The 27,211-nt window shown below is 40.1% G+C and overlaps 1 protein-coding gene across 3 annotated transcripts in view; it reads left to right on the plus strand.

Moving 5' to 3' along the window:
* Positions 1-27,211, plus strand: part of IKZF3 (IKAROS family zinc finger 3) — a 90,872-nt gene that overhangs the window by 57,931 nt on the left and 5,730 nt on the right. The window contains exons 4-7 of one of the 3 annotated variants that reach the window (XM_044248069.1): positions 3,286-3,546; positions 4,723-4,890; positions 6,753-6,869; positions 16,257-16,373. In XM_044248069.1, coding sequence (XP_044104004.1) covers positions 3,286-3,546; positions 4,723-4,890; positions 6,753-6,869; positions 16,257-16,373 — 663 coding nt within the window. Of the gene's footprint in view, positions 1-3,285; positions 3,547-4,722; positions 4,891-6,752; positions 6,870-13,311; positions 13,351-15,584; positions 16,141-16,256; positions 16,374-27,211 lie in introns of those variants that run through there. The other 2 variants (XM_044248071.1, XM_044248070.1) reach the window with 2 other exon arrangements.

Consider the following 27,211-nt stretch of genomic DNA (forward strand, 5'->3'; position numbering starts at 1 on the left):
CACACAAAAGGCCATTTGATATAGGAATTGGGAGATGACTGATAATCTTCAGGGGAGCAGATTCAGTGAATTCAGTGAATTGTGGAAGTGGGAGCCCAATTAGAGGGAATTTTACATGATATTTGAGAATATGGATGTAGAAAGCATAGCTTTTTTGTAGTAGATCTGTCTGGAAAGGAGTGTTGAGACAGGATGAGTTTGCGTATGATGGGATGAGAGGCTAGACCAAATTGCAATAGGAAATAGAAAAGAGGAATTGTCACCAGAGAGCCTGAGAAAATAGAATTTATAGGTCATTTTTTAAAAGATTTTATTTATTTATTTGACAGAGAAACAGTGAGAGAGGAACACAAGCACAGGGAGTGGGAGAAGGAGAAGTGGCTTTCTGCCTCAGAACAGAGAGCCCAACATGGGGCTCGATCCCAGGACCCCAGGATCACAACCCCAGCACCTCAGGATCATGACCCCAGCTGATGGCAGATGCTTAACAACTGAGCCACTCAGGCACCCTGAATCTGTAGGTCTTGAAGACTGATTTGATGTGGAGATTTAAAGGAAAAGGATTCCACTTTTAAGACTTGGAACTGGAAGAAGGAAGATGCCACTTGGAATTATAATGAAGTCATAAATTAGAAACAAGCTTGGGTTCAAAGATGACAAGTTTGATTTTAGACATACTTTTAATATTTTCAAGGGATACTAAGTAGTAGAATGTTCCCCTTTGGTTCCAATAAATCTTCTTCCCAAGAGAAGGAGATTAGTGTCTTTGCTGATCTTTGTGGTGGGCTCTATTTGGAGGCTAAGTGCTACACCCAGTAACCTCTCAGAAATCCCATGTGTATCTCAGTACTAATGTATTCTAATATTCAATTCTGTGTATCTTTACATGGTAAAGCATGATGAATTGTTCATCCCCAGTAACCATACAGAGAGGCCATTCAGTTCTTTCATCTAAAAGTAGTACAATTCCAAAGACAAACCAACAACTGTCCGAAGAACTCTTGGTCCATTAAGTACAAGGGACTTTTCCTATATCCTATCCATGTGTCTCTTATCTTTCCCTCAGAGGTCTGTGTCTCAAATACCATGGTTTTTGTTCTACAGCTAAATCCTAAGGGACAAAATCCAAGATTTTCTCTTGAGCCGGGTTGGTGTAGTATTTCAATTTGATGTCAAACCCATTAAAGACCAAGTACTGAGGGAAGGAACAACTCTCTTTTGTCCTGTGTTTTCAGAAAGACTTCACACATTTATCTTCCTAGTTTTTAATTGTCATTGTCCATGGATTGGCCTGGGTCTGTTCATATTAACATTTTATAACCAAAATGAAAAGGATCTTCTTTCTGCTGGCCCCTATCTGCTGTTTTTGGTTTTCAGTAGCTGAAGTTTTCCGTTGAGGTTCTTTTAAACGCCTACATGCAAACTGAAGAGCACTCAAGCTTTGGTGGGATATCACCCACAGCTGGAGTGATGAAGGAAGGGAGGAGGGTACAAGCCTCAGGTGCATCCTTCTTTTAAATTTTTTTTCTTAAACAAAACCTCTTAAGCAAACAAATTCTATCTGAAAGGCAGGCAAGACCTATCCAGAGAAAGAAGGGAATGAATCTCTTTCCATGTAGGAAATGGATATGAATTCATATGTGACTCAGATGCATTAAATGGGCAAATTTTAAACATGTTGGACTGATCCTACAGCCCTACATCTCTTCTAATCAAAGAGTGAAATGCTATGAACCATGAACCGTGGTGAGAAGCAGAGGAACAGTGTTGCAGCAATGGCTCCTCGGTTGGTGGTTAGGCCCTGTCTTGCTCTATTAAGCAAACACAGTTAATATAGATAAAAGGTAACCTTGATAGAAGTGAAAATTGAAACTTGAGTTGAAGGTAGCAAGCCAGGCACAGCTGCAGTTGTACTTCCTCCTATGTGGCAACAGGAGCTGCACTTACTGGTGTTTTTTGGAAGGGATGCAGTTTTTTAAAGTATCTTTTGTTCAGAGTGTTTTGGTTTTTAATGTCTACACCACTGATGGGAGAGTGGAATATGTTAGTAAGAAGCCACCTAGACTTTCTACATCGAGTGTGTGAGGTCAGATCCAAGTTCAGCATTCTAATCACACACGGGCTGTTAACTGACTGTGTAACCTTGGGCAAGTCACTGAAAAGATCTCTGGTGCCAGATTTTCTTACCCAAAACACCAAAGGGTGTTTGGATTAGATGATCCCTTCCAGCCCTAAGACTCCACTGATTTATGATTCCTCAGGAGGAAGCATAACTTCCAATTTCTAAGAATAAATGTTGGGAAAAAGTAAGCATTTATACAGCTTATTTTATATATGAAAATCCCTGGCAAGGATTTATTATGATTTTATCAGGCAATTATTTAGGTGTTATTAGTGTCACTACATAAATTTGCCTTCTTCACTTCTTATTTCTTCAGCCTAAGAGTGTTGCAACTCTTTGTAAGACAGTGCCTGGTCAGCTGAATCCTGCGGGCCAGGCCCTCCTCTCCTGTCCAGTCCTACAGTTCTAAGATTTTGAGTTCCACCTGCCCTACCATGGGTATAAGTGTGCTTCCCCTTGCTTAGGCTGAGCTCCATTTACCTATGTCAATGAAAGTGACTCCTTAGAAGAGTATGTTAAAGAATTACTTCTCTTTTTATCTTTCTCAACAGTATTTCACTAGTACAGCCAGCTTCCTCTATACACAAGGTTGTCTCATTATCAGTTCCAAGAGAAACAGAGAGATAAGACTCATTTTAGCAGTGCATATACATGGAAGGGGAAGAGGCAAAGCATGGCTCTTAAAATCAGAAAAACCATTTTAAATATTCAAACCTCACTCTTAGTTGCTTAAATGGAATGCATTTGAAGGATTAAAACAGTATTTTCTTCTTGAAACTGAAGAGCTCCACCACCTTGCCTTTTAACTGCAGCCACCAGAAAAGGTACTAAATCTGAGAACCTTTCTTCTCCCCCAATACTGGAGAAGAGTTGCTCAGAATGTTTTTTTCATGGTCGCTTTAAGCAGTGACAGCTAAATCCGTTCTCTCATTTTCTGGATGGTCTAAAACTCTTATCTATTTGTGTGTGTGTGTGTGTGTGTGTGTGTTTTCCACCAACAGTGGTTCTGAATTCAAATAATGAATGCTCATCCTAATGGTGGTTTCTTGTATTATATTAGCTTCATTTGGTATTTAATTGTCAGTTGTGGGTCTCTCTCTTTGAGCCGCTTTGATAATTCCAAATACAATCATTGTTCATTTCTTGCATTTTCTTCCCTGCAGATGATTGCATGAAAGTGAAAGATGAATACACTGAAAGGGATGAGAATATTTTAAAGCCAGAGCCCATGGGAAATGTGGAAGAGCCTGAAATTCCATACAGCTATTCAAGAGAATATAATGAATATGAAAACATTAAGTTGGAAAGACATGTTGTCTCATATGATAGTAGCAGGCCAACCAGTGGCAAGATGAACTGCGATGTGTGTGGATTATCCTGCATTAGCTTCAATGTCTTAATGGTTCATAAGCGGAGCCATACTGGTAAATAGTTTTCTTTATCCATTCTTCTGAAAACTGTCCTAATGCAACCATGTGAGAAATGAAATGGTGGAATTTGGGATGACTTTTGATTACTTCCATTGATTTTTGCTGTAATTCTGATGTATTACTCCCTCTCTGCCTTTTCATTTACCCAGTGATTTTTATTCCTGCTTTACTATCCGTTTGGCAAACACTGCAAATGTCATGAATAAAAATACTGTAGGAAGCGGAGTGTTCTAGGTCAGCCAAATATTTTTCTTCACTATTTAATAAGTAAAAGTTGAATTGTGTGATGTGCTTCTTTTTTTTTTTAAAGGTTTTATTTATTTATTTGACGGACAGAGATCACAAGTAGGCAGAGAGGCAGGCAAAGAGAGAGAGGGGGAAGCAGGCTCCCTGCTGAGCAGAGAGCCCGATGCGGGACTCGATCCCAGGACCCTGAGATCATGACCTGAGCCGAAGGCAGCAGCTTAACCCACTGAGCCACCCAGGCGCCCTGTGATGTGCTTCTTAAGCATCATTCATACATTTTTGCATAACTTTTTAAAAAGCAGACAATTTGGGTTCAAATTTGATAGACGAAAGGATATAGTTTTTATTACCAGTTTAAAAATTTTATCTTCAGACAATAAACAGCCAGCCTGTAGAAATGCATACAAACGCACAGTCCCACTGAGCCCAACAGACTCCATCTGACATCTGAAACTTTAAAAAAGAAGCACTTTTGGCCCTCCATACCTTATTAAGATTTGAGTCTGTGATTCTTTTTTTCTCAGATTGAGATTATATTTAAAAAGAATGCTAAGTAGTGTTACAAACTTACATCTGGAAAGTACTTACAGAGCTACTCTTGTTTTTTTGATGGCGGGGGGAATGTTGGTTCTTTCTTTCTTTCCTTATTTATTTATTTATTGCTCTAATCCAAGACGATAAGTAAAATAGCCTTGCTATTTGGGAATGGAGGACTGAAGAAGGGAAATGTTTTTTCTCTCCTACAGGGAAGTCTCCAGAAGTAAGTTGTACACTTGCCTTGACGTATAGCTCCAGCTGATCCCAATATGATATGAACAGATACTATCTAAAAGATGAGCTTTTGCCATAGGCGTCTAATCTGTGCATATGCTTTGCCACTTGCTTGCTGGGTGATCAGAAGTCTCCTTTTTGTCCTTTTTAAAGGTGAACGCCCATTCCAGTGTAATCAGTGTGGGGCATCTTTTACTCAGAAAGGTAACCTCCTCCGCCACATTAAACTGCACACAGGGGAAAAACCTTTTAAGTGTCACCTCTGCAACTATGCATGCCAGAGAAGAGACGCACTCACAGGTCACCTTAGGACACATTCTGGTAAGTGAGAGCAATGAGCGTTCCATATCTAGTAAATATGTGTTCCTTGGTGCCCATTGAGGAAACTAGAAAGAGTTAAGTATGGAGGTTTCAATCCGTCATTCCTGTTCTGAAGGGTTACAACAGCAGAGACCTCTAGGGCTAATTACACTTCCATTAAGGCATTAATTGCTCTCCGTCTGGCTCAATGGGGATGATCATCTCCTTACCATCCTTGCCCCCCTGGAGAACAAGACAGTGAGACAGGAAAAGTCTGCTCTATAAAAATGCCTTTTAAATTTTTTGTGAAAAAATTATGGTCATCAGTATTTTCTTATGGCAAACTTTATTAAGAGATTACTTTCCTAAAAAACACACAGACACACTTTTCATTCAGAAGTCTGGACAAGCAAATGATGTACATACAGTCTGTAAGTTACATAAAAGTGTAAATGGAGTATGAATCATTGTCAGAGGGTTCCTTTTGGCCATTCTGGGCTAAAAATTTTTAAACTGGGATATAATTGACAGTATAACATTGTATTGGTTTTAAGTGTGCATCTCTTAAACCTGACTTTCTTCTTGGTCAGCCTATTTATTTTTAATCTCTAGAAGATGAGCAGCAAAAGAATTCATAAAAAAAAAAAACTATGTTCTATTTTGATGTTTTCACTCTTTATTTTAACCAAGCAAGATAATAAAACTTTTTTCAACGTTTAGAATTTCCCTCCTAGAAAAATAAAACTGAGTTTATTTTCAAATTTGGGACCTCATGTTCTTGATGTTATCTGACAAACTTTTTAATTGAAGAAAAAAAAAAGGTTTGTTTTTATGTCAATCCACGTACTGCTTTGACTAAAACCGAGCCCCAAACCCACAACTGGTCACAATTCAGAGACTAAGGATTAAACAAGTCAGCCCAAGCAAAACCCACCACGAGAGACCATAAGTGGTAAGAGAAAGGTTTCTTTTATAGTTCATTGTTCAAAGTAATGAATTAAGGATGAATTTGGTCCAAAAAAATTAGAATAGTTCTCTTCTGTTGCTTTTTTCAAGTAAGATCCAAACATAGTGGTCATTTTTTAGATAGATTCTCGAGGACCCCACTATGCGGATAACAACATTTTTAGCAGTAGCAAACCTGCATTTATTTTAATTTGGGATTCGAGAGGGATCTTTTAGTACTTTAAGTCCCAAAACTCTGTTTTAACCAGAGCAGCAGGATTAGAAAATAAAAATCTCAGTTCCTAAATCTCTGACATATTCATAGGGTACATTTATCAACAAATCAGAAAGGCCAGCCCTGGACACAGAGTTGAAGTTATTACTTATAATTAGCTCAGTTTTTTTCAAGCCCAGACTTCACTATAACCACTTAGCAAGAATAAACTAAATTTATCCAAATATGTCAGAACTCTGAAAAATCCATCAGTTTCTGGCTGAATGTCTAACTCCCAGCATTCTTTACTTACAACCAGATGGATGTCACAAAATAAGGGATTTCTTTCTATTTCATTTTTAAGACACACTAACCTCCTTGAGGAGAAAAAAACAAACAAACAGCCTTATATTTTTTCCTAAAGAAATAACATTTCATCTGGAACCAAAACACTGTGCTCAGTGATAGTCATTAAATCCAAATCCTTCCACATGTGAAAGGAGGCTATTCTTTTAAAGAAAACTTAAATATAACAGTCAATTGAAGATTATCACCTTATTTCAGTTTACTAAATTTAAAAATAATATAGCTGCATAAGTATCCAAATACCCTGGCTTCTTTCAGCAGCCTCATTCCTAAAGGACAGTTTGCACAGAGCCCCACGACACCACTTGTTCTGTAACCCCTAAGGGTCACTGAGTGCCCCCTTGTGCTCTCCTTATAGTTGAGAAACCCTATAAATGTGAGTTTTGTGGAAGGAGTTACAAGCAGAGAAGTTCCCTTGAGGAGCATAAGGAGCGCTGCCGTACATTTCTTCAGAACACGGACCTGGGTGAGACTGGTGAGTTCATTTGTTCTACACACATGTAGTGAGCATCTACTCTTCTAGGTGGTGGGAGACGTAGTAAACAAACAACAAACAAACAAAAGTCTGTCCTTGCAGTTTATATTTTAATGGGGAAAGACAGACCACCATAAGCAAATTAAATAAGTAACATATACAGTATATTAGAAGGTAGTAAGTACTATTAAGCAAAATGAAGTACGTCCTGGGGGAAAAGAAGGTAAGTCAGGGAGGCAACATTTGAACAGACTTAAAGGGATAAGGAGAAAACCCTGCAGAGAACTAGGAAATAGCAAGTGCAAAGGCCCTGTGGCTTGAGTTTGAAGAAGTATAAGTAGTCCTGTGTGGCTGGAGCAGAGTGGGGAAGGGAACATGAGGCCAGAAAGGAAATGGGAAACCAGATCTTATCAAGCCTTGTTGGTCATTATAAAAGGTGACCTTTACCAAGTGAAAATGAAGATTTTCAAAGGGTTTTGAATTGAAAGGTAACATGATTGGACTTTTCATTTTAGAAGAATCACTCTACTTGCTATTGAGAAGGTATTTTTATTTGCAGCAAGATTGGGATTTGGAGAGTCTAGTTAGAAAGCCATTATAGTAATTCAAGTGGGAGAAGACTGTGTCTGGGGTAGTGGTAGAGGTGATGAGAAATGTTCTAATTCTCTAAACATTTTAAAGGTAGAGCCAACAGGATTTCCTAACAGATTGATGTAGGATGTGATGAAGAATGCAGTTGCCATTCCCTGAAAGAGCAATTAAGAGTAGAGCAGGTTGAGGGCTGGCTGAGGCTGAGTCAGTTAAAACTACAAGGATTTTCAGGACGCCTGGGTCGCTCAGTCAGCTAAGTGTCCACCTTTGGCTCAGGTCATGATTTTGGGGTCCTGGGATCGAGCCCCACATTGGGCTCCCTGCTCAGCAGGGAATCTCCTCCCTCTCCCTCTGACCCTCCCCATGCATATGCATGCTTTCCCCCTCCTCGCTCTCTCTCATAAATAAATAAATAAATATCTTTAAACACCGACAACAACAACACTACAAGGATTTTCTTTGCCCAAAGCCCTCAAATCATATACTTGTCTACTCATATGATTTATTGTGATGTCTGTCTTTGGCTTCAGGAATATCATATTTTATTCAGTGTTTTGAATTATATGCCTAGGGGCAATTGGTTGAAACACTAGATGCTTTTCATATATCAATTGTGGTTTTATTTCCTTCTCACTCTACGGTTGAAACAGCATGAAACGTCTTTGTGTCACATCTTTGCAGTTGTCCTTTGTCCCATGCAGGTGACCATTATGCTGGTTCCATAGATTGGGTTGCCTGACATTTTTATTTGGTTAATTGGACAAGTTGTGTATTCTGAGTATTGAATCCTTAGGGGATGTGTTGTTTGCCAGCAGTAGGTGCCGTTGAATGGTTTGAATATTGTAAAACAGAAAGATTACAAAAATATGAAAAAAAATAATGTGAAACTCAGGGAAAATGGAGTGGAAATCATTAGTAGCCTAGCTGTACTTATTTTGAGTGAGAGGAAACTTTTCTTTTAGATAAAGCCTATTTTATGGTGTTAGGAGCTGGCCAACTGAATTCTGTTGTTTGCAATGCTTCTGCTTTTTATCCTGATGGCATCTTTGGTTTTATCAAAGAGTTGGATTTCCTCCTTATTTCTAAAGAGAAATGTTTGCAATAGACAGAGCTCTTTCTGTGAGACATTCCCAGGTTATAAAAATCTATTATATTCCAAATAGAATTATTAATATTTAAAGCTAGAAGTTTAAAAAAAAAAGCTAGAAGTTTAAAGACAGCATCTAATTCTGCCACCTCATTTTAGAGGTGTGGAAATTGAAACTCATAAAAAATTGAGTGACTTGCTTCAAAATCACTGGCAGTTTTGTTTTTTTCATGGTTAGCTATATTTATTTTCAAAAATTCACTGCAATATAATACACCTACCATAAAATTCACCTTTTTAAAAAGTGTATAATTCAGTAGTTTTTAATATATCCACAAAGTTATACAACCATCACCACTAATTCTATAACATTTTCATCACCCTCAAAAGAAACCTTGTACCCATTAGCAGTCATTCTCCATTTCCCCCCTCTTTACCGCCTGGCAGCCACTGATCTACTCTGTCTCTATGGATTTACTTATTCTGAACATTTCACGTACATAGAATCATATAATACATGGCCTTTTATGTTTGGCTTCTTTCACTTAGCAAAATGTTTTCAAGGTCATCCATGTTGTATCCCATATAAGCACTTCATTATTTTTTATGGCCTAATAATATTCCATTGTATGGATTTAGTGTTGTTGTTTTTTTTTTTAAATCTGTACATCAGTTAATAGACATCTGGGGGGTGCCTGGGTGACTCAGTCGTTAAGTGTCTGCCTTTGGCTCAGGTCATGATCCCAGGGTCCTGGGATCGAGCCCCACTCAGTGGGAAGCCTGTTTCTCCCTCTTTCTCCCCCTGTTTGCGTTCCCTCTCTTGTTGTCTCTCTCTGTCAATTAAATAAATACAATCTTTCTTTTTTTATTAAAAGATTGTATTTATTTATTTGACAGAGAGAGAGCGAGCACAAGCAGGCAGAGAGGCAGGCAGAGGCAGAGAGAGAAGCAGGCTCCCCACTGAGCAAGGAGCCCGACGTGGGACTCGATCCCAGGACCCTGGGATAATGACCTCAACCGAAGGCAGTGGCTTAACCGACTAAGGCACCCAGGCATCCCTAAATAAATAAAATCTTTTTTAAAAATTGCACATCTTGTTTTTTTCCACTTTGGGAAAATATGGTTTGATTAGCTGTTGTTGTTTAAAATTATATATTATCTGGTTTGTGAAAGAAATATAGAAGCACACACACCAGTAGACATGTATGCGTGTATGTGTATCTTGAGTCTCTTGGAGTTAGAAGGAAAACCAGTATGCTATCCTCTATGAGTATTAAGTTCAAAATACTGATTTCAGAGTGAGGTTACCACCTTATTTCCCATCCCCATAACTTTTTTTTATTTTTTAGGAATGTCAAATTAGGAAAGTATGAAAGAAATATTTTAGCTATCTTCAGTGGTTTACGGTGATTCAGGAAATGCTGAAATACAGAGGTTGAGTTAATTTGCATTTCATAGGGTGGTTTGATGGATGCGTGCAACATTCTTTAAGTCTCAGCAAAAAATAAAGGGTTAACTAAGTCAGCAAGTTTTGATTTCTTTGTTTAAAACAAATATTTTGTAATGTTGGTTTCATGTTATAAAATGTATAAAGTCACAGTTTAATCAAGTAAAATAAAAACAGCATGTCAGTCAATATATTACTCTTTTGTATTTCAGATAGTTCCCATGATTTTTCCTGAAATCCAAAACGTAAAGAATGTGGTTTTTTTAGTTTATTATTTCTTTTAGTCATCTCTACACCCAACGTGGGGCTCCAACCCATGACTCCAAGACCAAGAGTCATGGGCTCTTCTGAGTGAGCCAGCCAGGTGCCCCTAAAATGTAAAGAGTGTTCAATTCACACAAGCCAAGCCTTTCGTTATTGCCACTACTCCCAGTGTGGTTTTCATTTCTGTTTTCTTCTTTAAATTGGGAGTCCCAGTCTGGATCATGTTCCATTCTGAACCTGACCAACCTGACCAGTGGTACATCTTACCCCTTCCTCCCTTGCTTTTAAAGAGATGACACTCCATTGCTACTGTGGCTATGGCACTTTATTCATCAAGTGCTTATTGTCAATTTAAATGCAGCCTAGTGTAAATCCCTAGCTTTGAGTAAGCAGGTCTTTATGGAAGCAAAAGAGAAAAAAAGCCCTGGGCTAGGCACCAGTCTACAAAAGAATGCTGTGTTAGGTAATGGGACTTCTGGCCTTACTAATAATTTTTATTTCATTCAGATAGCAGTCGTTGGATTCTCTGTGTGCCAGAGCTGTTCATAAAAATGAGTGAAAGTTTAGCCCCTACCCTTGGACAACTCGCAATCCAGCAAGGCAATGGGTGCTTGATCTGTTAATAAACTACCAAGGTCTAGTAGAGGCACATGTGATACTGCTACATCAGTCCAGGTTTCTACTCCAGACCTCACAGATGATGTCATCAAGATATTCCAATTCTGCGGTCTTAATGGAGTACATATGAAAAGAAGAATAGAGATGAGCACGAACTTCATTTTCACATTAGCTTGGTTCTTATTCCAGAAAGGGACTGGAATAGAGATTCATTGAGCCTAATTTCACACACGTTATGAGTACTTGGAGTGGGACATTTTTTGACAGTGAGTTCTAGCAATAACAAGATTTTTTTAAGTAATTGGGATACCTGGGATGCTCAGTGGGGTAGGCCTCTGCCTTCGGCTCAGGTCATGATCTCAGGGTCCTGGGATCGAGCCCCACATTGGGAATCTCTGCTCAGTGGGGAGCCTGCTTACCCTTCTCTCTCTGCCTGCCTCTCTGCCTACTTGTGATCTCTCTCTATGTCAAATAAATAAATAAAATCTTTTTTTAAAAAAAAATTTTTTTAAGTAATTGAATAATTAAATTTCTTTATTTTTTTTTAAGATTTGTTTATTTGACAGAGATTACAAGTAGACAGAGAGGCAGGCAGAGAGAGAGAGAGGGAAGCAGGCTCCCCGCTGAGCAGAGAGCCCCATGCGGGACTCGATCCCAGGACCCTGAGATCATGACCTGAGCCAAAGGCAGCAGCTTAGCCCACTGAGCCACCCAGGCACCCTGAATAATTAAATTTCTTTATGAATCTTTGAGTCACAGCCTCTTATCTTCAAGCTCATTGTTTTGGCTGAGCCAATACAAGCATGAGAATTTTCAAATAAACTTACATTTTTTGCGAAGTAAGAGACCAATGAAAAACTTTAAAATGTTTTAAAAGTTGATTTTCCCAACTGATTTTTCTTTTTAAAAAGTGCTACCATCGGACAGGTAGTATTTATTCTACTTGCTCAAAAAGGCAACAATTTTATGTAACTTTTTTGTTAGAACCTGCCTCAATCTTTGATAGCAATCTTTTGTTAGACAATTCTTGTTACACAATAACACCCCTTTGTTCCACTGTCCATCAGCTACCTACTGACCACACCAGAGAAGAGACAGGAAGCAATGCCTCTTAGTTGAGCTCCATTTAACACTTCAAGATCAAATGAAAGATTCTGAACAAACACAAAAACACAACCAATTACATGGTTAAATCTGCAGTCACTTTGAGATAGGAATTGCATCATGGAAATAGTTAACTGAAAACCAGACAATTAAGACTTATATGGAGATGAAAGATAGAAACCGGTTCTGTAATTATGGCTTCATATTAGTTTTATTATTTATATCTTCAACGTGTGTTTAAAATCATTTTGCTAATGAAAATTGATACATCCACTATATAGTAGGCAAGTGACATGAGGAATTGATCCAGAATTACAGCCCTCCTCCAAGGCTCTTACATACCAAGTATGTAATTGTACTCCTTGCCACTATCCCTATTCCACACCCACCCCTTGCAACATTAAACTGCCAAACACCACCCAGGAACGGATTTCCTATTTCATCATTTAAACCCATTATCTTGTCCCCTTGCTATCTTGCCAAACTGGTTTCCCTCCACTTACATTTTTGAGACATGATGTGGCAAGATAACAAGTCTAGACTATATAAATAGACAGTTGGGTCTTCAAGTTGAAGCAGAGGACCAAAAGGCAGAGGTCCTCTTCATTTGCTGAAAAGAGTACCGCCTAAGTTTATAATCCCGAGAGATCCTCTAATTCCAGAGCATTTCCTTTTGTTTTAAAGCGTGCCCAAGTAGTAGTAGTACCCAGCAAGCTGTCCAACTGACTGCAAGGCAAAAGACCAGCAGTTTGGGGAAAAAAAAGAGTGCAGCATATTCTGTTATTAAAGTTGGAACCTTTGCCTAACTTGCCAAATAAAAAACGGTTAACTTGGTAAAGATGAACTTAATTTCTAGAGTGTGTTTACATGTCCAATGACAGTTGGAATCTTGGAGTTGATATTTTCAGTGAACAAACCAGGGAAAGGGGGTGGGGTGGGGGAAGCCCTCTCGATTCACCTCAGAGGGTTTTGTTGGCTCTAACCAGAGTTGTGGAGATGGGAAAGTCTCCACCCATGCCCCCAATTATCTGTCCATCCAAACACTTCAGAATGTTATCTTTTTAAATGTCAGGCATTTTGGCCACTGTTCTACAGAGTAAGATTTATCTAGAAATGACTTGTCAAGACAAGCTTGGTGAGTAACCAGGGATAAAAGGTGATGTTATCTCGGAAGGCTGCCATTTAGTGACATGCCCTCATTACGTTATTTAGGTCATGCATCCCCGCTCTAGCATTCTCCTGAATATAGAAGGTATTGAGTATGTGTCCTCAGAAAGCTGCTAGTGGTAATTGATAGTGACTTGGTAAAATGTAGACAGTGACTGCGGAGAGCTGAACGGGAGAAGTAGGCTGGTGATATAATGCTTGGGGTGAGTCCTGGGGCTTAAAGGGACAGATTTCTGGGGGATGATTAGCCCATTAGAGGAGTGACTGAAGAACAAGTATGAATAGTGGTAAAATGGGGGTGGACTTAAAAATTCCCACAGGACTGTTTTTCATTCATGTTTCGCTGTAAAGCTTTCTGATAATAATACAGGGTTGGAAGGGGAGGTGGGAGGGGGAAAGAGGGGCTAACCTGGATTTAATCCCCTCAAAGTTGCTCAAACCAGAATGACTGTTCTCAAAGCACCACTTAACTGCCTCTCAGATGATTCTAAGAAAAAATGTCTTTGTAACAGCCTCAGGAACTGATTTCAAATCCCAGGCCTTTGTCTTTCATCTCTCTGCTCTTGGGGCTCTGGGTAGTGCCACATCTGGTGGTGGTTTGTGTGAAAGGAAATAATATATATATAATAGTTTCCTGTTTGGTCATTTAAACCTATCCCTGTGCTGGACAGAATTTGACCCACTTCACTCAGTAACAAAATGTCCTGTCTCTAAAGTGCCCATTATTTGCAATAGCAGGTCAGCCAAAGTGATAGTGCTTTACCACCAGGCCCAAAGCTGCCCAGGCCCCCTATTCTAACCTTTACTGTTTTCATTTACACAAATAGTATTGTTAGTAACTGAACCCGGAGCCTGGGACTTACTTCTTTGAAGCATATAATTACGTTTGACAAGAAACTCCCAAAGTCTAGTAAATATGGTCATTGTCCTTTTAATCCTTTTTGGAGCCAGATTTCATTTTATTCCTGAATTTAAAAACCATCAGCTTTACAATTTATTGTACAATGACTGGCAACACAAACAAAAACATGCTAATAATAAAATAAAACATATTTAATATTTTGAATTCTCTTTCTTTAATTTGGCTTTAGTTTTCTTGCCCTGACAGTTTTCTTACTTGACAGTCTTGCCCTGGAGGTTTTTCGCTTGTTTACTTGCAGAGGTGACTGGGTTTTTTTTTCCTCTCTGGACATGTCAGTTTGTGGTACTGAATGTCTGAGAGGACCATAGAATTCGTGACATTATTTCTGTATATTAGAATCTCTTCACACAGCAAACTCTTCAGAATGATCACTGACCATTCCTAAACCTGTGCATATGTTTGGGGGAAAAAATCTGTTCTGCAACCATCACTTCTTTTTATTCTAATCTCTTAAACTAATTTCAATTTCTTCCTCCTTAGAGATGTTAGAAATGTATGGATACATCATTTTAGTTTGGTTCTGCTGAAATGTTTATGTTAAAACAGAAAGAAATGTTTGTAGTAACACAATATGAATGTGTAGGACAGGAGTGAGCAAACTGTGACCCTTGGGCCAAATGTAGGCAGCAGACAGTGTGCAGAAGTTTTTCCATTTTTAAAGGGTAGTGGGTTGGGGGAAAAACCAAAGAATATGGAACAGAGACTAGATGTGTCCCACAAAATTTAAAGTATTTACTATCTGGCCCTTTACAGAAAAGTTTGCAGATCTGCAGCTTGGGCTGGCATCATGTGTTCATGGTAAGGGTTTTTTTTGTTTTGTTTTGTTTTTAAAGATTTTATTTATTTGACAGAGAGAAATCACAAGTAGGCAGAGAGGCAGGCAGAGAGAGAGAGGGGAGAAAGCAGATTCCCTGCGGAGCAGAGAGCCCGACGCGGGGCTCAATCCCAGAACCCTGGGATCATGACCCAGAACCCTGGGATCATGACCTGAGCCAAAGGCAGAGGCTTTAACCCACTGAGCCACCCAGGCGCCCCCATGATAAGGTTTAAAGCCTTCACATTTAGAGCAGCTGGTATCTCTTTGAACTGTAGGCTTGGACTCTTATGATAGGACTACTGCCTGCTGTACCAGGATAAATTATACTCTATTTATTCTAGTGTACTATTTAGTTGACTAGATGTTAGTACTATTTATATAATCTAGTGGTTTCCAATTCTGGCTGCATTTTAAAATCATCTGGAGAGCTTTAAAAATACTGTTGCCTAGGCACCTACCCCAGAGATCCTGATTTCAGGATCTGAAGGAGAACCTGGGCATAGGTGTTTTCCTACATTCTCTTCAGAAAGATTGATTCTAATGTTCAAGCAGGTCTGAGAACCACAGGCCTAAACCACTTAATGGTCTATTCATGGATTAACAACTAGACCATATTCTTAGGCAGTTTTTATTCACATTGTTCATTAGAAATATAATAAAGATGAATTATACAAATTGCTCTTTAATTTCAAAACAGAAGTGTTGCTCAGGGAAATTTTAGCTGAGACAACTTTGAAATGTGAGGAGCATATGAAACAGATAATGCAGAGCTCAGAGAAATAGAATTTAAAAGATAGGAACTGAAAGGAACATGCCAGAAAGAAAAGAAAAGAAAAAAAAAACACTCAAAATCTCAATACACAAATCACTGAGTAGATTTCTTGCTGTCTGGGTAAGTGTATCTATTTTCAAAAGTGCTATTAACATCAACAGAGCAGTAAATCTGGGGCACCATACTTTTTTTTTTTTTAAGTTGTTAAGAAGAATTATATCAGTCTGCAGGTGTCACACGCAGTTACTCAGAATCAGAAAGAAGGCTGATGGGGGTTAGAAGATCTCCATCTATCTATCTTTTTGCAACCAACCACGTCCAGGCTGTTTATTTAATACTTCCTCTTGCTAATGAAGATACTCGTTGGGGATGGGTCGGGCTTTCCCATCTCAGCATAAGACTGCAAGATTTGAACGTGCCCTAGTGCTGGCTTCACTGACCACAGCAGGTACCCCAGGCAAGAATCTGAGCAGTAATAACAGGTAACAACAGAGTGTGCATCAGATCTCTGACACTTTTCCTTCCAGTTTATTTCCTTTTTCTCCCTCATTTACCACCGTGTTCTTTTCCCTCTTCTTTTTACATTTTTCCAAACCAGCAAGTGCGGAGGCAAGACACATCAAAGCAGAGATGGGAAGTGAAAGAGCTCTCGTTCTGGACAGATTAGCAAGCAATGTGGCAAAACGAAAAAGCTCAATGCCTCAGAAATTCATTGGTAAGAATACGACCCTTTTTCCTGCTCTTGTTAGTAGATAGTTTAAATGAGATAACGTAGGATGCTTATATACTACACAGGCCCTTAATCTCTGTTAAAATAAGATAATTGGTTTTCCATTATAGACGTTTATTCTTCGTGCTTCATTTTGATAACTAGGGCAAATAGAACAAAATATTTTAACTGAATAATCTTAACTCCTGATGGTGGGAGTATTTGACATCCAATTTCCTAAATGGAGTTGGTGTTAAAAATGCTGTTCCTTCCTCTTTATTCTGAATGACATATGTTGCATGAGAGAGTTTAGGCAATTGAGACCAGTAAGATGTTTGAGATAGCATTTTTGTAATCTTTTGTAATTATATTTTACAAGTGGTTTCCGTAATCATGCCCCAACTTTTTTCACGTTCTAAAACTAATTGTCATACTTTCCCTTTTTCTTTTTCATACTTTCTTGAATTTAATGAAGATTGGCTTTAAGAGAAAGTTGGGAAAACATAGATTTAAGTAACAAGTCTGGATTCAATCATTTGTCTCACTGGAGTTAATTTTTTTGCCACCGGTTTTCACATTGTCAAATAATACAGCAGAATGAAATGGCAAAGAAAGAATTATATTCTTTAAAGTGTTTAGGCTGCTGAACGGCAGAGATGTTTTGCCCAGCTCTCCCAGATGTTTACATAAATGTGACCATGGTATTTAAAATAGATTTGTATTTGTGAAGGGGGCAGCTGAATTGAATGTATCAGTTTTGCTATAAACTGAAATTTGGTGATATCGAACAAAAATAGTTATCACACGAAAATAGATCTCCCTCAAAACCAGTAGAATTTTAGAAACCTGTCAATCTCTTTTTCCAAAGCTATTTGGTGCTGCTGATGTCTTACTACAGTCCTTTTGTGCTTAATTCTTTTCAGTAGCCTTTATAGATACTAAGTACCTGCCTAGTTTTTAAATCTGGTTAAATTTTATTCTGGTGTAGATCTTTTTTTACAGGCAGATATTTTATATGCATTATAGAGACATATTGAAAGAACTAATATATTTTTAAATTACCTAGGTAAATATTTATGCTTGTTTAAGTGCTTATGCCTTATTAATTTTATTGTGATTAGCTGGAGAGTTTTGTATCCTTTTAATCACTTAAAGAATTATGTCAGACTGAATAAAGTTGGTGCATTTCAGTTTAGAGAGACACACCCCTCCGCCCCCCACCCCTGTTACCATCTTCCCCCTCCTTTGTGAGAAATGTCAGGGGGCGTGTAGTGACCTTCATTTGGGGTTTAGGAGCAGTGGATCAAGTGGGCCAATTGTGATTCCAAGACATGATCTTAAGACATTGCTCATACATCTTTTGATTTCCACTTCTGTGAAGAAGTTCTTTTTTTTTTTTTTTTCTGTGAAGAAGTTCTGACTGGAGTCCGAACAAAGCAAAGTAGAGGCTTTTATTCTATGAGTGTAATTTACTTTGTAATTTGATTTGGGGAAAGTTTTGACTCTAGAAATGCCTGTACTTGATGTGGAGAGGGACATGGGGAGAAATGGGCAAGGAAAAAAAATGTGAAGTAACTCAATTTCAATGGAATTATGGTCAAGACTCTTTGGTCTAAGAGAACTAACATATGAAAGAAGATGCTTGGTTCCTGTAGCTGTCCTACACCTATAGTTGCTTTGTTGTTGTTGGTTTGTTTTGTTTTTTAAAGACTTTATTTATTTGACAGAGCTGCAGCAAGAGAGGGAACACAAGCAGGGAAAGTGGAAGAGGGAGAAGAAGGCTTCCCGCTGAGCAGGGAGCCCAGTGTGGGGCTCCATCCGAGGACCCCGGGATCATGACCTGAGCTGAAGGCAGACACTTAACGACTAAGCCACCCAGGCACCCCTGTTTTGTTTTAAGATTTATCCATTTATTTGATAGAGAGCACAAGCAGGGGGAGCAACAGGCAGAGGGAGAGGGAGAAGCAGGGAGCCCTGATGCAGGGCTCCATCCCAGGACCCTGGGATCATGACCTGAGCCAAAGGCAGATATTTAACCAACTGAGCCACCCAGACGCCCCTGTCCTAACCTATAGTTGAGCTGAAACCCTACTTAATATAATAAAATTTGCTGTGATATTTTCATGGGTTTAAGAAAACACATTTCCTATGTCCAAGTCCATACCATTCTGCTTGTTGCATCAGGGATCTGTTCCATTTGTTACCCTTGTAAGCAGAGGATTTTTACTCCTTCATTTCCAGACTCAGGAGAGATGCTTACAGGTACTGATGTCTCTCATCTTTGGAACCATTATGTTCTCTCTATACTGGAATCAGGAAACCTAGTAAGAGTTAGCTCTTGATTTAAGCTGAGGTAGCAACTTCAGGGCTTCAGGGCCCTGAGTAACCAGGGGAAATTTTGTTTGGTAAATTGTGGTATTGCACAGTAGGGAGAACACTGGATATGAAGCCAAATGACCCAGGTTCCGATTCTAGCTCAGTCATTTCTTAACTGTGTGTGTTTAGACAAATCACATAACCTTTCTGGGCCTCTGTTTACTCATCTGTGAAATGAGGAGACTGAATAGGTGATGAGGTGATCGGGAATGTCCCTCCCAGCTCTATCATTCTACAAGTCTGCATGATGAATTAGCAAAGGCTGCAATTATGAATACCATTTTGTGTTTCTAAGCCCATATGTGTAGATTCAGGTAACTGTTTTCTCAAGGTTATGCAGGCAAGATGTTTATGTTATGAACCATGTCATATACTTTAGGTTTTTTGTGGGGTTTTTTTGTTGTTGTTGTTGTTGTTTAGGAAGGTGTGGTTAAATCTGGGAATCTGTAAAACAGCTGCATTAGCCCAACATTCATCTCTTTCACTGAGGGCATTCATTACTGCTTGTTCATTTGCTCTCTTGCCCACCCATTCATTCCCTTCTGGAAGTGGCGACAGCACCCCTGCCATATCCACGATGTTCTTGTTCTTGAGCCTTGTTCTAATCTTTAGGAATTAGCTTATAACCTGAACCTTCCTTTTAGAGATCGTTTTCAAATAAAGGAAACCCCTTGAGTCATTTAATAGAATCAACCTTTTTGAGAGAAAACAGTAATACTGGGGAGAGAGAAGGAGCATTTTGACCCTGAATGGGATGAAGAGCTGCAGAACATACAGGGCTAATGTTTTCCCTCCTCTTCTCTTCTGTCTCCTGTATTTGCTCTCCACGGTGCATTCTTCTGAAAAAATTCAGCTGCCAGAGAAATGGCAAAAAGTAAAGTGTGAAGGAAGAATGAGTCACTCCCTTTAATCCTTGCTGACAGTTGCACAGCATTCAGACCAACCTTGGCTTCCCTGACCTCTTGAACTGTGAGGGTAAAGGTGAAATTATGCCTTCAGGGCAGCCTGCTACTTTTTCAGCAGGCTCAAGAGAACTACCAGTAGGTAGCATTTTTCACACATTAGAAGTGAACTGAGGAAGAGAGACAGATTGGGTTAAGTCTAAGTGCATTTAGAAACACAAAAACACTCCTCTATTGAAGAGTAAAAGTACAATTAAATTGCCCATGTAGATGAAAAATAAAATCCTTTCTTTCTTAATTCTCCAAGAAATTTTGTTTCATTCTCTGTGTTTAGACATAAATTGACATACCTTCATTAGAAATCAGCATCTTTACATCATCAAAATAATTCTTCATTGCTCTTTTCGAAGGACACAATGGCTCACTTTTAGCACCTAACCCTCTTAAAAGTTGTCCTTTCTCTGCATCTTATTCTCCTATTATAAACTTGTTTGACTAGACTTCTAACTAGGCCATCTTCAAATACTTGGCTCAAAATAGAGGCCAGATTTCTCTCCTGGAGGGAGGAGGAAAATGACTACATTTCTGCATATTTCTTTTTCTGATTTTCATTCTTTCTCCAAAAACAGATGTGTTATTCCGACCAAAGTGGTTACCATAGCATCTCCTTATTATTTTTAATTTTATGTATTATTTTATTAAAGGAAGTTTGCATGTTGAAAAGAACATGAAAAAAGATCTCACTCACCCGCGGTAAACATGTTAGTGAGGTTTTGACACTTCAACAAACACCATCAATTCTCCCTGTGAAGTAACTAATGAGAAATTGTCTGCTTTGGTTAACAGAGCGGCAGGAAGCAGTTTGAATACCCGTTTCTAACAGCAAAAAGTATCTTCTACTACCCCTTCCCGAAGGGCTGAAATTATAATCCTATAAGTACTACAGAATCATAACGTTTTAGAGCTTGAAGGGATATCAGGAACACCCAGCAGAGGTCTTTTCCCAGGGAAGGAGGGAGGATTGGAGAGATGGAGAGATGCACCTAGTGGGTGACAGAGCAGGGTAAGGACCAAGGCCTACGACGAGCTACAGTCCAAGGCCTTCCTTCCCTGGGAGGTCACCCTGAGCAGCGTGTGTCATGTGTGCTACACCAAGGCTTTGGACAGAGAGGAATGTAGTCACTGAAGCTGGTGGAAGAAAAAGCCCCTGAAGAAGGGCCGTCATTTCCCGCCCAGAGGGTGTATTTTCTTGAGAAAAATAGTTTTCCCCTGGTGACTCCATCGGAACCGGTGACACCCGAATAGCTCGTCTCATAGCGGACAAGTCTTCTGCCGCAACAGAACGTGGTCTTCACCTCAGTTTTCCTCACCCCCCCCCACCATGGCTCTCTCTCTGTGTCTGCTCTCCTTCCTGCCTATTCTGTGGCTCCCTTCTACTTTCCTCCTCCTGAAAGAAATGTTAGTCACTTTACTCTCATTTAGCTTGAGAGCAGAACCATCACCTCACAGATACTCCATTTACCCTCCTGCCTGGTCCCCAACTCTTTTGTAAGCGATAGTGCACATGGGAGATGATATGAAGGTACAGTTCAGGGACGCCTGGGTGGCTCAGTGGGTTAAGGCCTCTGCCTTCGGCTCAGGTCATGGTCTCAGGGTCCTGGGAGCAAGCCCTGTGTCAGACTTTCTGCTTACTTGTGATCTCTCTCTCTCTGTCAAATAAATAAATAAAATCTTTAAAAAGAAAAAAAAAGAAAAAGAAGGTACAGTTCAGTGACTTGAAGAAACTTAAAAAGAAAACCCAAGTATTTCCCATCACCCCTCATGGTGCCTATAATAGTGGAAATGTGTTATATTTCTAAAGTTCAAATCATCCCCCTCCCCTTCAAAAAACCTTTCAGTGGCTTCCCATTGGAATAAAATCTGAACCACCCAGGTGTTCTGAGCCTTGCACAATCTGTCTCCAAGTTACCTTTTCTAAATTTATCATTTCAGCCAACTAATCTTTTAATTCAGCCACAGTGAACTACTTGCACTTCGGTGTAATACTTTCCCTTTTGTATGTAATGGTTCTGTCCAGGCTGTCTGTCTGGAATGCCGTCCCTCCCATCTGCCCTTAAAAGTACACATGGAAAAAAAGAAAAAAAAAGTACATGTGGTTGGAGTGCCTGTTGGCATCCAGCTCTTGGTTTCGGCTTAGGTGGTGATCTTGGGTCCTGGGACCGAGCCCTGCTTGAGGCTCCACGCTTGGTGACAAGTCTGCCTAGGATTCTCTCTCCTCCCTCTGCCCCTCCCCTCTGCTCTTTTTCTCTCTCTCTAAAACAAATAAATAAATCTTTATTTGTTTTCTTTTTTAAAAGATTTTATTTATTTTGAGAGAGAGAGAGAGCAGAGGGAGGGGCAGAGGCAGAGACAGAGGCAGAGGCAGAATCCCCACTGAGCAGGGAGCTCGACATACGGCTTGATCCCAGGGCCCTGAGATCATGACCTGAACTGAAAGCAGACCTTTAACTGACTGAGCCACCCAGGAGCCCCAATAAATAAATCTTTTTTTTTAAGATTTTATTTATTTATTTGTGAGAGAGAGAGAGCACAAGCAGGTAGAGTGGCAGACACAGGCAGAGAGAGAAGCAGGCTCCCCGCTGAGCAAGGAGCCCCATGGAGGACTGGAGCCAAGGGCAGTGGCTTAACTGACTGAGCCAACCAGGCATCCCAAATCTCTTAAAAAAAAAAAAAAAAAAGGATGCCCAGGTGGCTCACTTGGTTAAGTGGCTGCCCTTGGCTCAGGTCATGATCCCAGTGTCCTGGGACTGAGTCCCACATCACACTCCTTGCTCAGCAGGAAGCCTGCTTCTCCCTCTGCCTCTCCCTCCCACTCTGTCTGCCTGTGCTCGCTCTCTCTGACAAATAAATAAATAAAATCTTTAAAAAAAAAAAAAAAGTACACGTGGTCTACATTCCCATAGTCTCCTGAGTTCTCTTTCTACTCTGTTCTCCCACTGCACTCAGGATGAGTTTAACAGTTTGTTGTGAGGTACAGAACCGTCTCCACCACCACCACTGCCACCTCCTCAGATTATAAGGAGAGTTTTAAAAATAGGCGTAATATTTGTCCCACATTACTTGGCATATTTGAGAAGCTGTATTTTTCTCTCTTCACTTTGTTGACTATACTTTGTTCCACCACATAGTTTTAGGGGTACCAATGTGTAATGAAATTGTGTAAATGCTGCATCTCCTGTTGGACTGTAGTTCTGTTTGTACTCCTCAAAGCACCTAACATGGTGTGAGACTAATAACAACAATAGTAATAATAAAAGATCTAGCACCTACTGAGTGCTTACATATGCCAGGCACTCTGTTAAGCACTTACAAACACCACAGCAACTCTGTGCATCATAGATATTTCTTGAATGCACGGTGCTGGTCCACATGGAACAAAGCACAGTTGCTTGTCCACTGCTTATGGGACGATCCCAGCAGAGAATCTGAAGCCACTCCCAGTGGTGAGATTGTGCAGCCATGGTAGCAGCCAGGAAACATCACTTAAAGCTCAAGCACAGGGGCACCCAGGTGGCTCAGTCAGTTAAGCATCTGACTCTTGATTTCAGCTCAGGTCATGATCTCAAGAGACGTGAGATAGAGCCCCACGTCGGGCTCCACACTGGGCATGGAACCTGCTTAAGATCCTCTCTCCCTCTCCCTGTGCTCCTCTCCCTTCCCCCTCCAAAAAAAATTAAATAAATAAAATAAAATCTTAATAAAAGTGGTCATACACAGACAGATTATATATATTGGCCCTTGGGCTGCATCCTAGTTCTCCATTTACTAACTAATGACCTTGGCAAGTTAACCTGTTTGTATGTTAGGCTTTTCATCTGACTCAGAGATGCTAATTCATCTTAGGCAAATGAGAGAATATGCAAGAAGTACCTAGGACAATACTGGATATATAGTAAATGCTCAATAAATCATAGCTATTCTTGGTAGCAGTATATATAAGGCAGAGTGCTAGATAGCGTGAAGTATAAAAACCAGAGGTAAACAGATTAGGGCGGTGGATCTTGTCACTCAGCCCCAAAGGCAGAGGTCTGAATTCACGTGCTCAGTTAAGGTCCCTTTTAGCTCTAGGTGGTGATTCTGTACTTTCAAGTTGGCACTTGGAAGCCAACAACCGTACACCCTCTCCCCATTGCAGTTCTTCGGGTCAGCCAGTTACTCGGTTTAAAGTTACCAAAGCCTTGGGGCGCCTGGGTGGCTCAGTGGGTTAAAGCCTCTGCCTTCGGCTCAGGTCATGATCCCAGGGTCCTGGGTTAGGCCACATACTGGGCTCTCTGCTCAGCGGGGAGCCTGCTTCCCCCTCTCTCTTTGCCTGTCTCTCTGCCTACTTGTGATCTCTGTCAAATAAATAAATAAAATCTTTAAAATCTTTACCAAAGCCTAGATGGTAGAGATGGACACCTTAAAAAAAAAAAAAAAAAAGCACAGGTAAGGACTGGTCCTGGTTCTTAAAGTCAGGACTTGCTGTTGCCAGTTGTGATCAGAAGGAAACCTCTAATTCAGCCTGAAGCTGCGATCATTAATCATTCAAAGGTGTGGTATGATTCTGACTACAAGCTGGACTGGAGGCTCCGTGCAGGTTTGGGAGAAGTTACACTCTTGTGGTTTGACTAACCTTTTTTATGAGTGTGTTACTAAAGAAACGTGAGCTGTTGGCTTTTCAATTACTGTAGCTTACCCCTTCTGGGTTTCATACACATTGAGTCATCGTGTCTACAGGTGACTGATAATCATCTGCACTACTCAAGTTACCGTAACTCGGAGATGAGGGGATCTGATGATTGCAGGTTGCATGCACGTGAAGATCTGAGGCTCTCCTGTCTTCACAATGAACAATGGTCTGCCTTAACCACAGAACTCAGTCACATATTTCCACTCATCCAGGGGTGTATTTTCCTCTTACTGTTTTGCCTCTTACAACTTGAGCACTCAGCTGTCTTCTGACATGTGCTGCAGGTGGGAGAGACTGTGAAACTGTAGGTCTAGCTCAGTAAAGCAGACTCTTGGGAGAAAGGATAAAAACAGAGTTTGTGATGTACCTGCCCCACCCCGGAAACTTTCTGGAACCTCTCCGTTAGACAAAAAGATAAAAAGATTCTCAGGGGACCCTGGTATTTGAGGAGCAGAGTAGAGCCAGCCACACTGGGAAATCATCAATGACCTCGAAAAGGCCAAGAAACCCAAGTTCATTATTTCTGTGTCACTTTCAGGGGAATGAATATTTGTGACCTTAGCTGGCTTTCATGTTCTCAGCCTCACTCTTTCAAACACCTTTGATCAAAGATATATCCAATCTGGAAGTTGAAAATAGGAACCACTGATGACCTTGGAAAAGGTCTACTTTCCTGTTGGTTTTCACTGAGTTGCTAAGGCAGGGTATTTTTCTTTGCAGATTTTTTTCTCTCAGGTATTTCTCTAGAAACTGTCAGGTTGGCCTTAAGATAGTGTGGATTAGATCTTTTAGCTGTTCTTTCTGGCTCCAGTTCCTCATTGTTCTGGTCTTACACTTGGCTCTTCCAGTAATATTTGGAAAATAACATTTTGATGCAAGCCTACCTTGCTTAAGGGCATGAAGCAGTTTGCTCTTTGTTCAAATCTAATCATATGGTTGGTCATTCAGAGTGCCCATCTTTTGGTTCTATCACGTGTTAACTTTTTTCCAATATCTCCCTACATCTGGGATGCAAAGTGCCAGGAAGCCCACAGGGCAAGAAAATTATTTTGTTTTTAAGTTCTCTCTCAATCTCCCTGATTATACCAAGGAAAAAGATTTAGACTTAATTTGATGTTAGTCTTCTTTCAAACTGATCTCACAATTGGTAATCTCTGTTTTTAACAAAGAGAGGGGTTCTTTGTGTCCAGGTATTCACAATATATGATCAAAACTTAAATAAATCTCTCTGTTTCCTTGTCTTTCTTTTTTCTTTTTCTTTTTTCTTTTTTTTTTTTTTAAGATTTTATTTAGGGGCGCCTGGGTGACTCAGTGGGTTAAAGCCTCTGCCTTCAGCTCAGGTTGTGGTCTCAGGGTCCTGGGATGGAGCCCCGCATCTGGGCTCTCTGCTCAGTAGGGAGCCTGCTTCCCCTTCTCTTCTACCTGCCTCTCTGCCTACTTGTGATCTCTCTCTGTCAAAATAAATAAATAAAATTTAAAAAAAAAAAAAGATTTTATTTATTTTGGGCTCCTGGGTGGCTCAGTTGGTTAAACCTCTGCCTTCAGCTCAGGTCATGATCTGAGAGTCCAGAGATCAAGTCCTGCATCAGGGTCCCTGCTCAGCGGGAAGTCTGTTTCTCCCTCTGCCCCTCCCCCCTGTTTGTGAGCTCACACATGCTCCCTCTCAAAAATAAATTTTAAAAAAATTTTTTAAAAAAGGAAATTCATTTTAGCCAGAAAGAAAGGAAGGAAGGAAGAGAGAGAGAGGGGCAGAAAGAGAGAAAGGAAGGAAGGAAGAAGAAAAAAGAAAGAGAAAGAAGGAAAGACAGAAAATGTGAGCTCACTGCAACAAAACAAAACACTGTCACATTTACCAGGTGCTTTCTATGTATCAGGCATTGTTCGACACACTTCTCAGTGACCGTCGGAGGTAGATACAATTATTATCCCATTACACATGAGGACACGGAGCCACAGACATGTCAAATAACTAGCCCAAGGTCATCCAACGAGTAACTGATGAGCCAGTGTCAGATCCAGTGCACGTGATCCAAGAACCCAGGCATTCAACCACCACATTACCCTGAGGTGTCAGTATTGCAGAATGTGAAGGAATAAGTGAAGTTTGAAAATTCTGTATTTCATACTTCCAGATACAGGTACAGCCAGACTCTCTTACTCTTCCCTGGTCATGTGCTGTGTAGTCCCACTTCCCTGCCTTCAGTCATGCTCCTCCCTCAATTTGGATGTCTTGTCGACCTCTCTGAAAATCTAAGTTTGTACTAGTACATAAAGACTCTTCTCAAAATCTGGGTTTTCTAAGAAATGCTTTCCCTGGCCCAGGTACTCCTGAATTTTTTGTACTTCCTTAACACTTAAATATGCAATTTACACCAACCTGCTGTACTCGTGCCTTATAATTCTTTTTACAGAAGACATGTTACTCTCCTGCTTAAGTGCCTCAAACATAGCATTTAGAATAAAATCAGGGGTTCCTGGGTGGCTCAGTTGGTTAAGGGTCCAACTCTTGATTTCGGCTCAGGTCTTGATCTCAGGGTCATGAGATGGAGCCCCTTGTCAGACTCTGCCCTCAGTGTGGAGTCTGCTTGAGATTCTCTCTCTTCCTCTGCCCCTCTCCCCGCTTGCACACACGAGTGCTTTCCTCCCCACCTCTCAAAATAAAGTCTTTAAAAAAATGAATAAAATCAAAGGCCCCCACAGAGCAGGACAACTCTTTCACGACATTTATTTTTTTCCGATTCCACGGATACAGGTCTTGTTTCTCTCCCACTAAGTTGGAAATTCCTCAAGAACAGGAACTGGTTTTTCCAATTATTTTGTTTTCTTGTGTTCTTTCA

The sequence above is a fragment of the Neovison vison genome, chromosome 5, assembly GCF_020171115.1.
Source record: "Neovison vison isolate M4711 chromosome 5, ASM_NN_V1, whole genome shotgun sequence".
NCBI lineage: Eukaryota > Metazoa > Chordata > Mammalia > Carnivora > Mustelidae > Neogale > Neogale vison.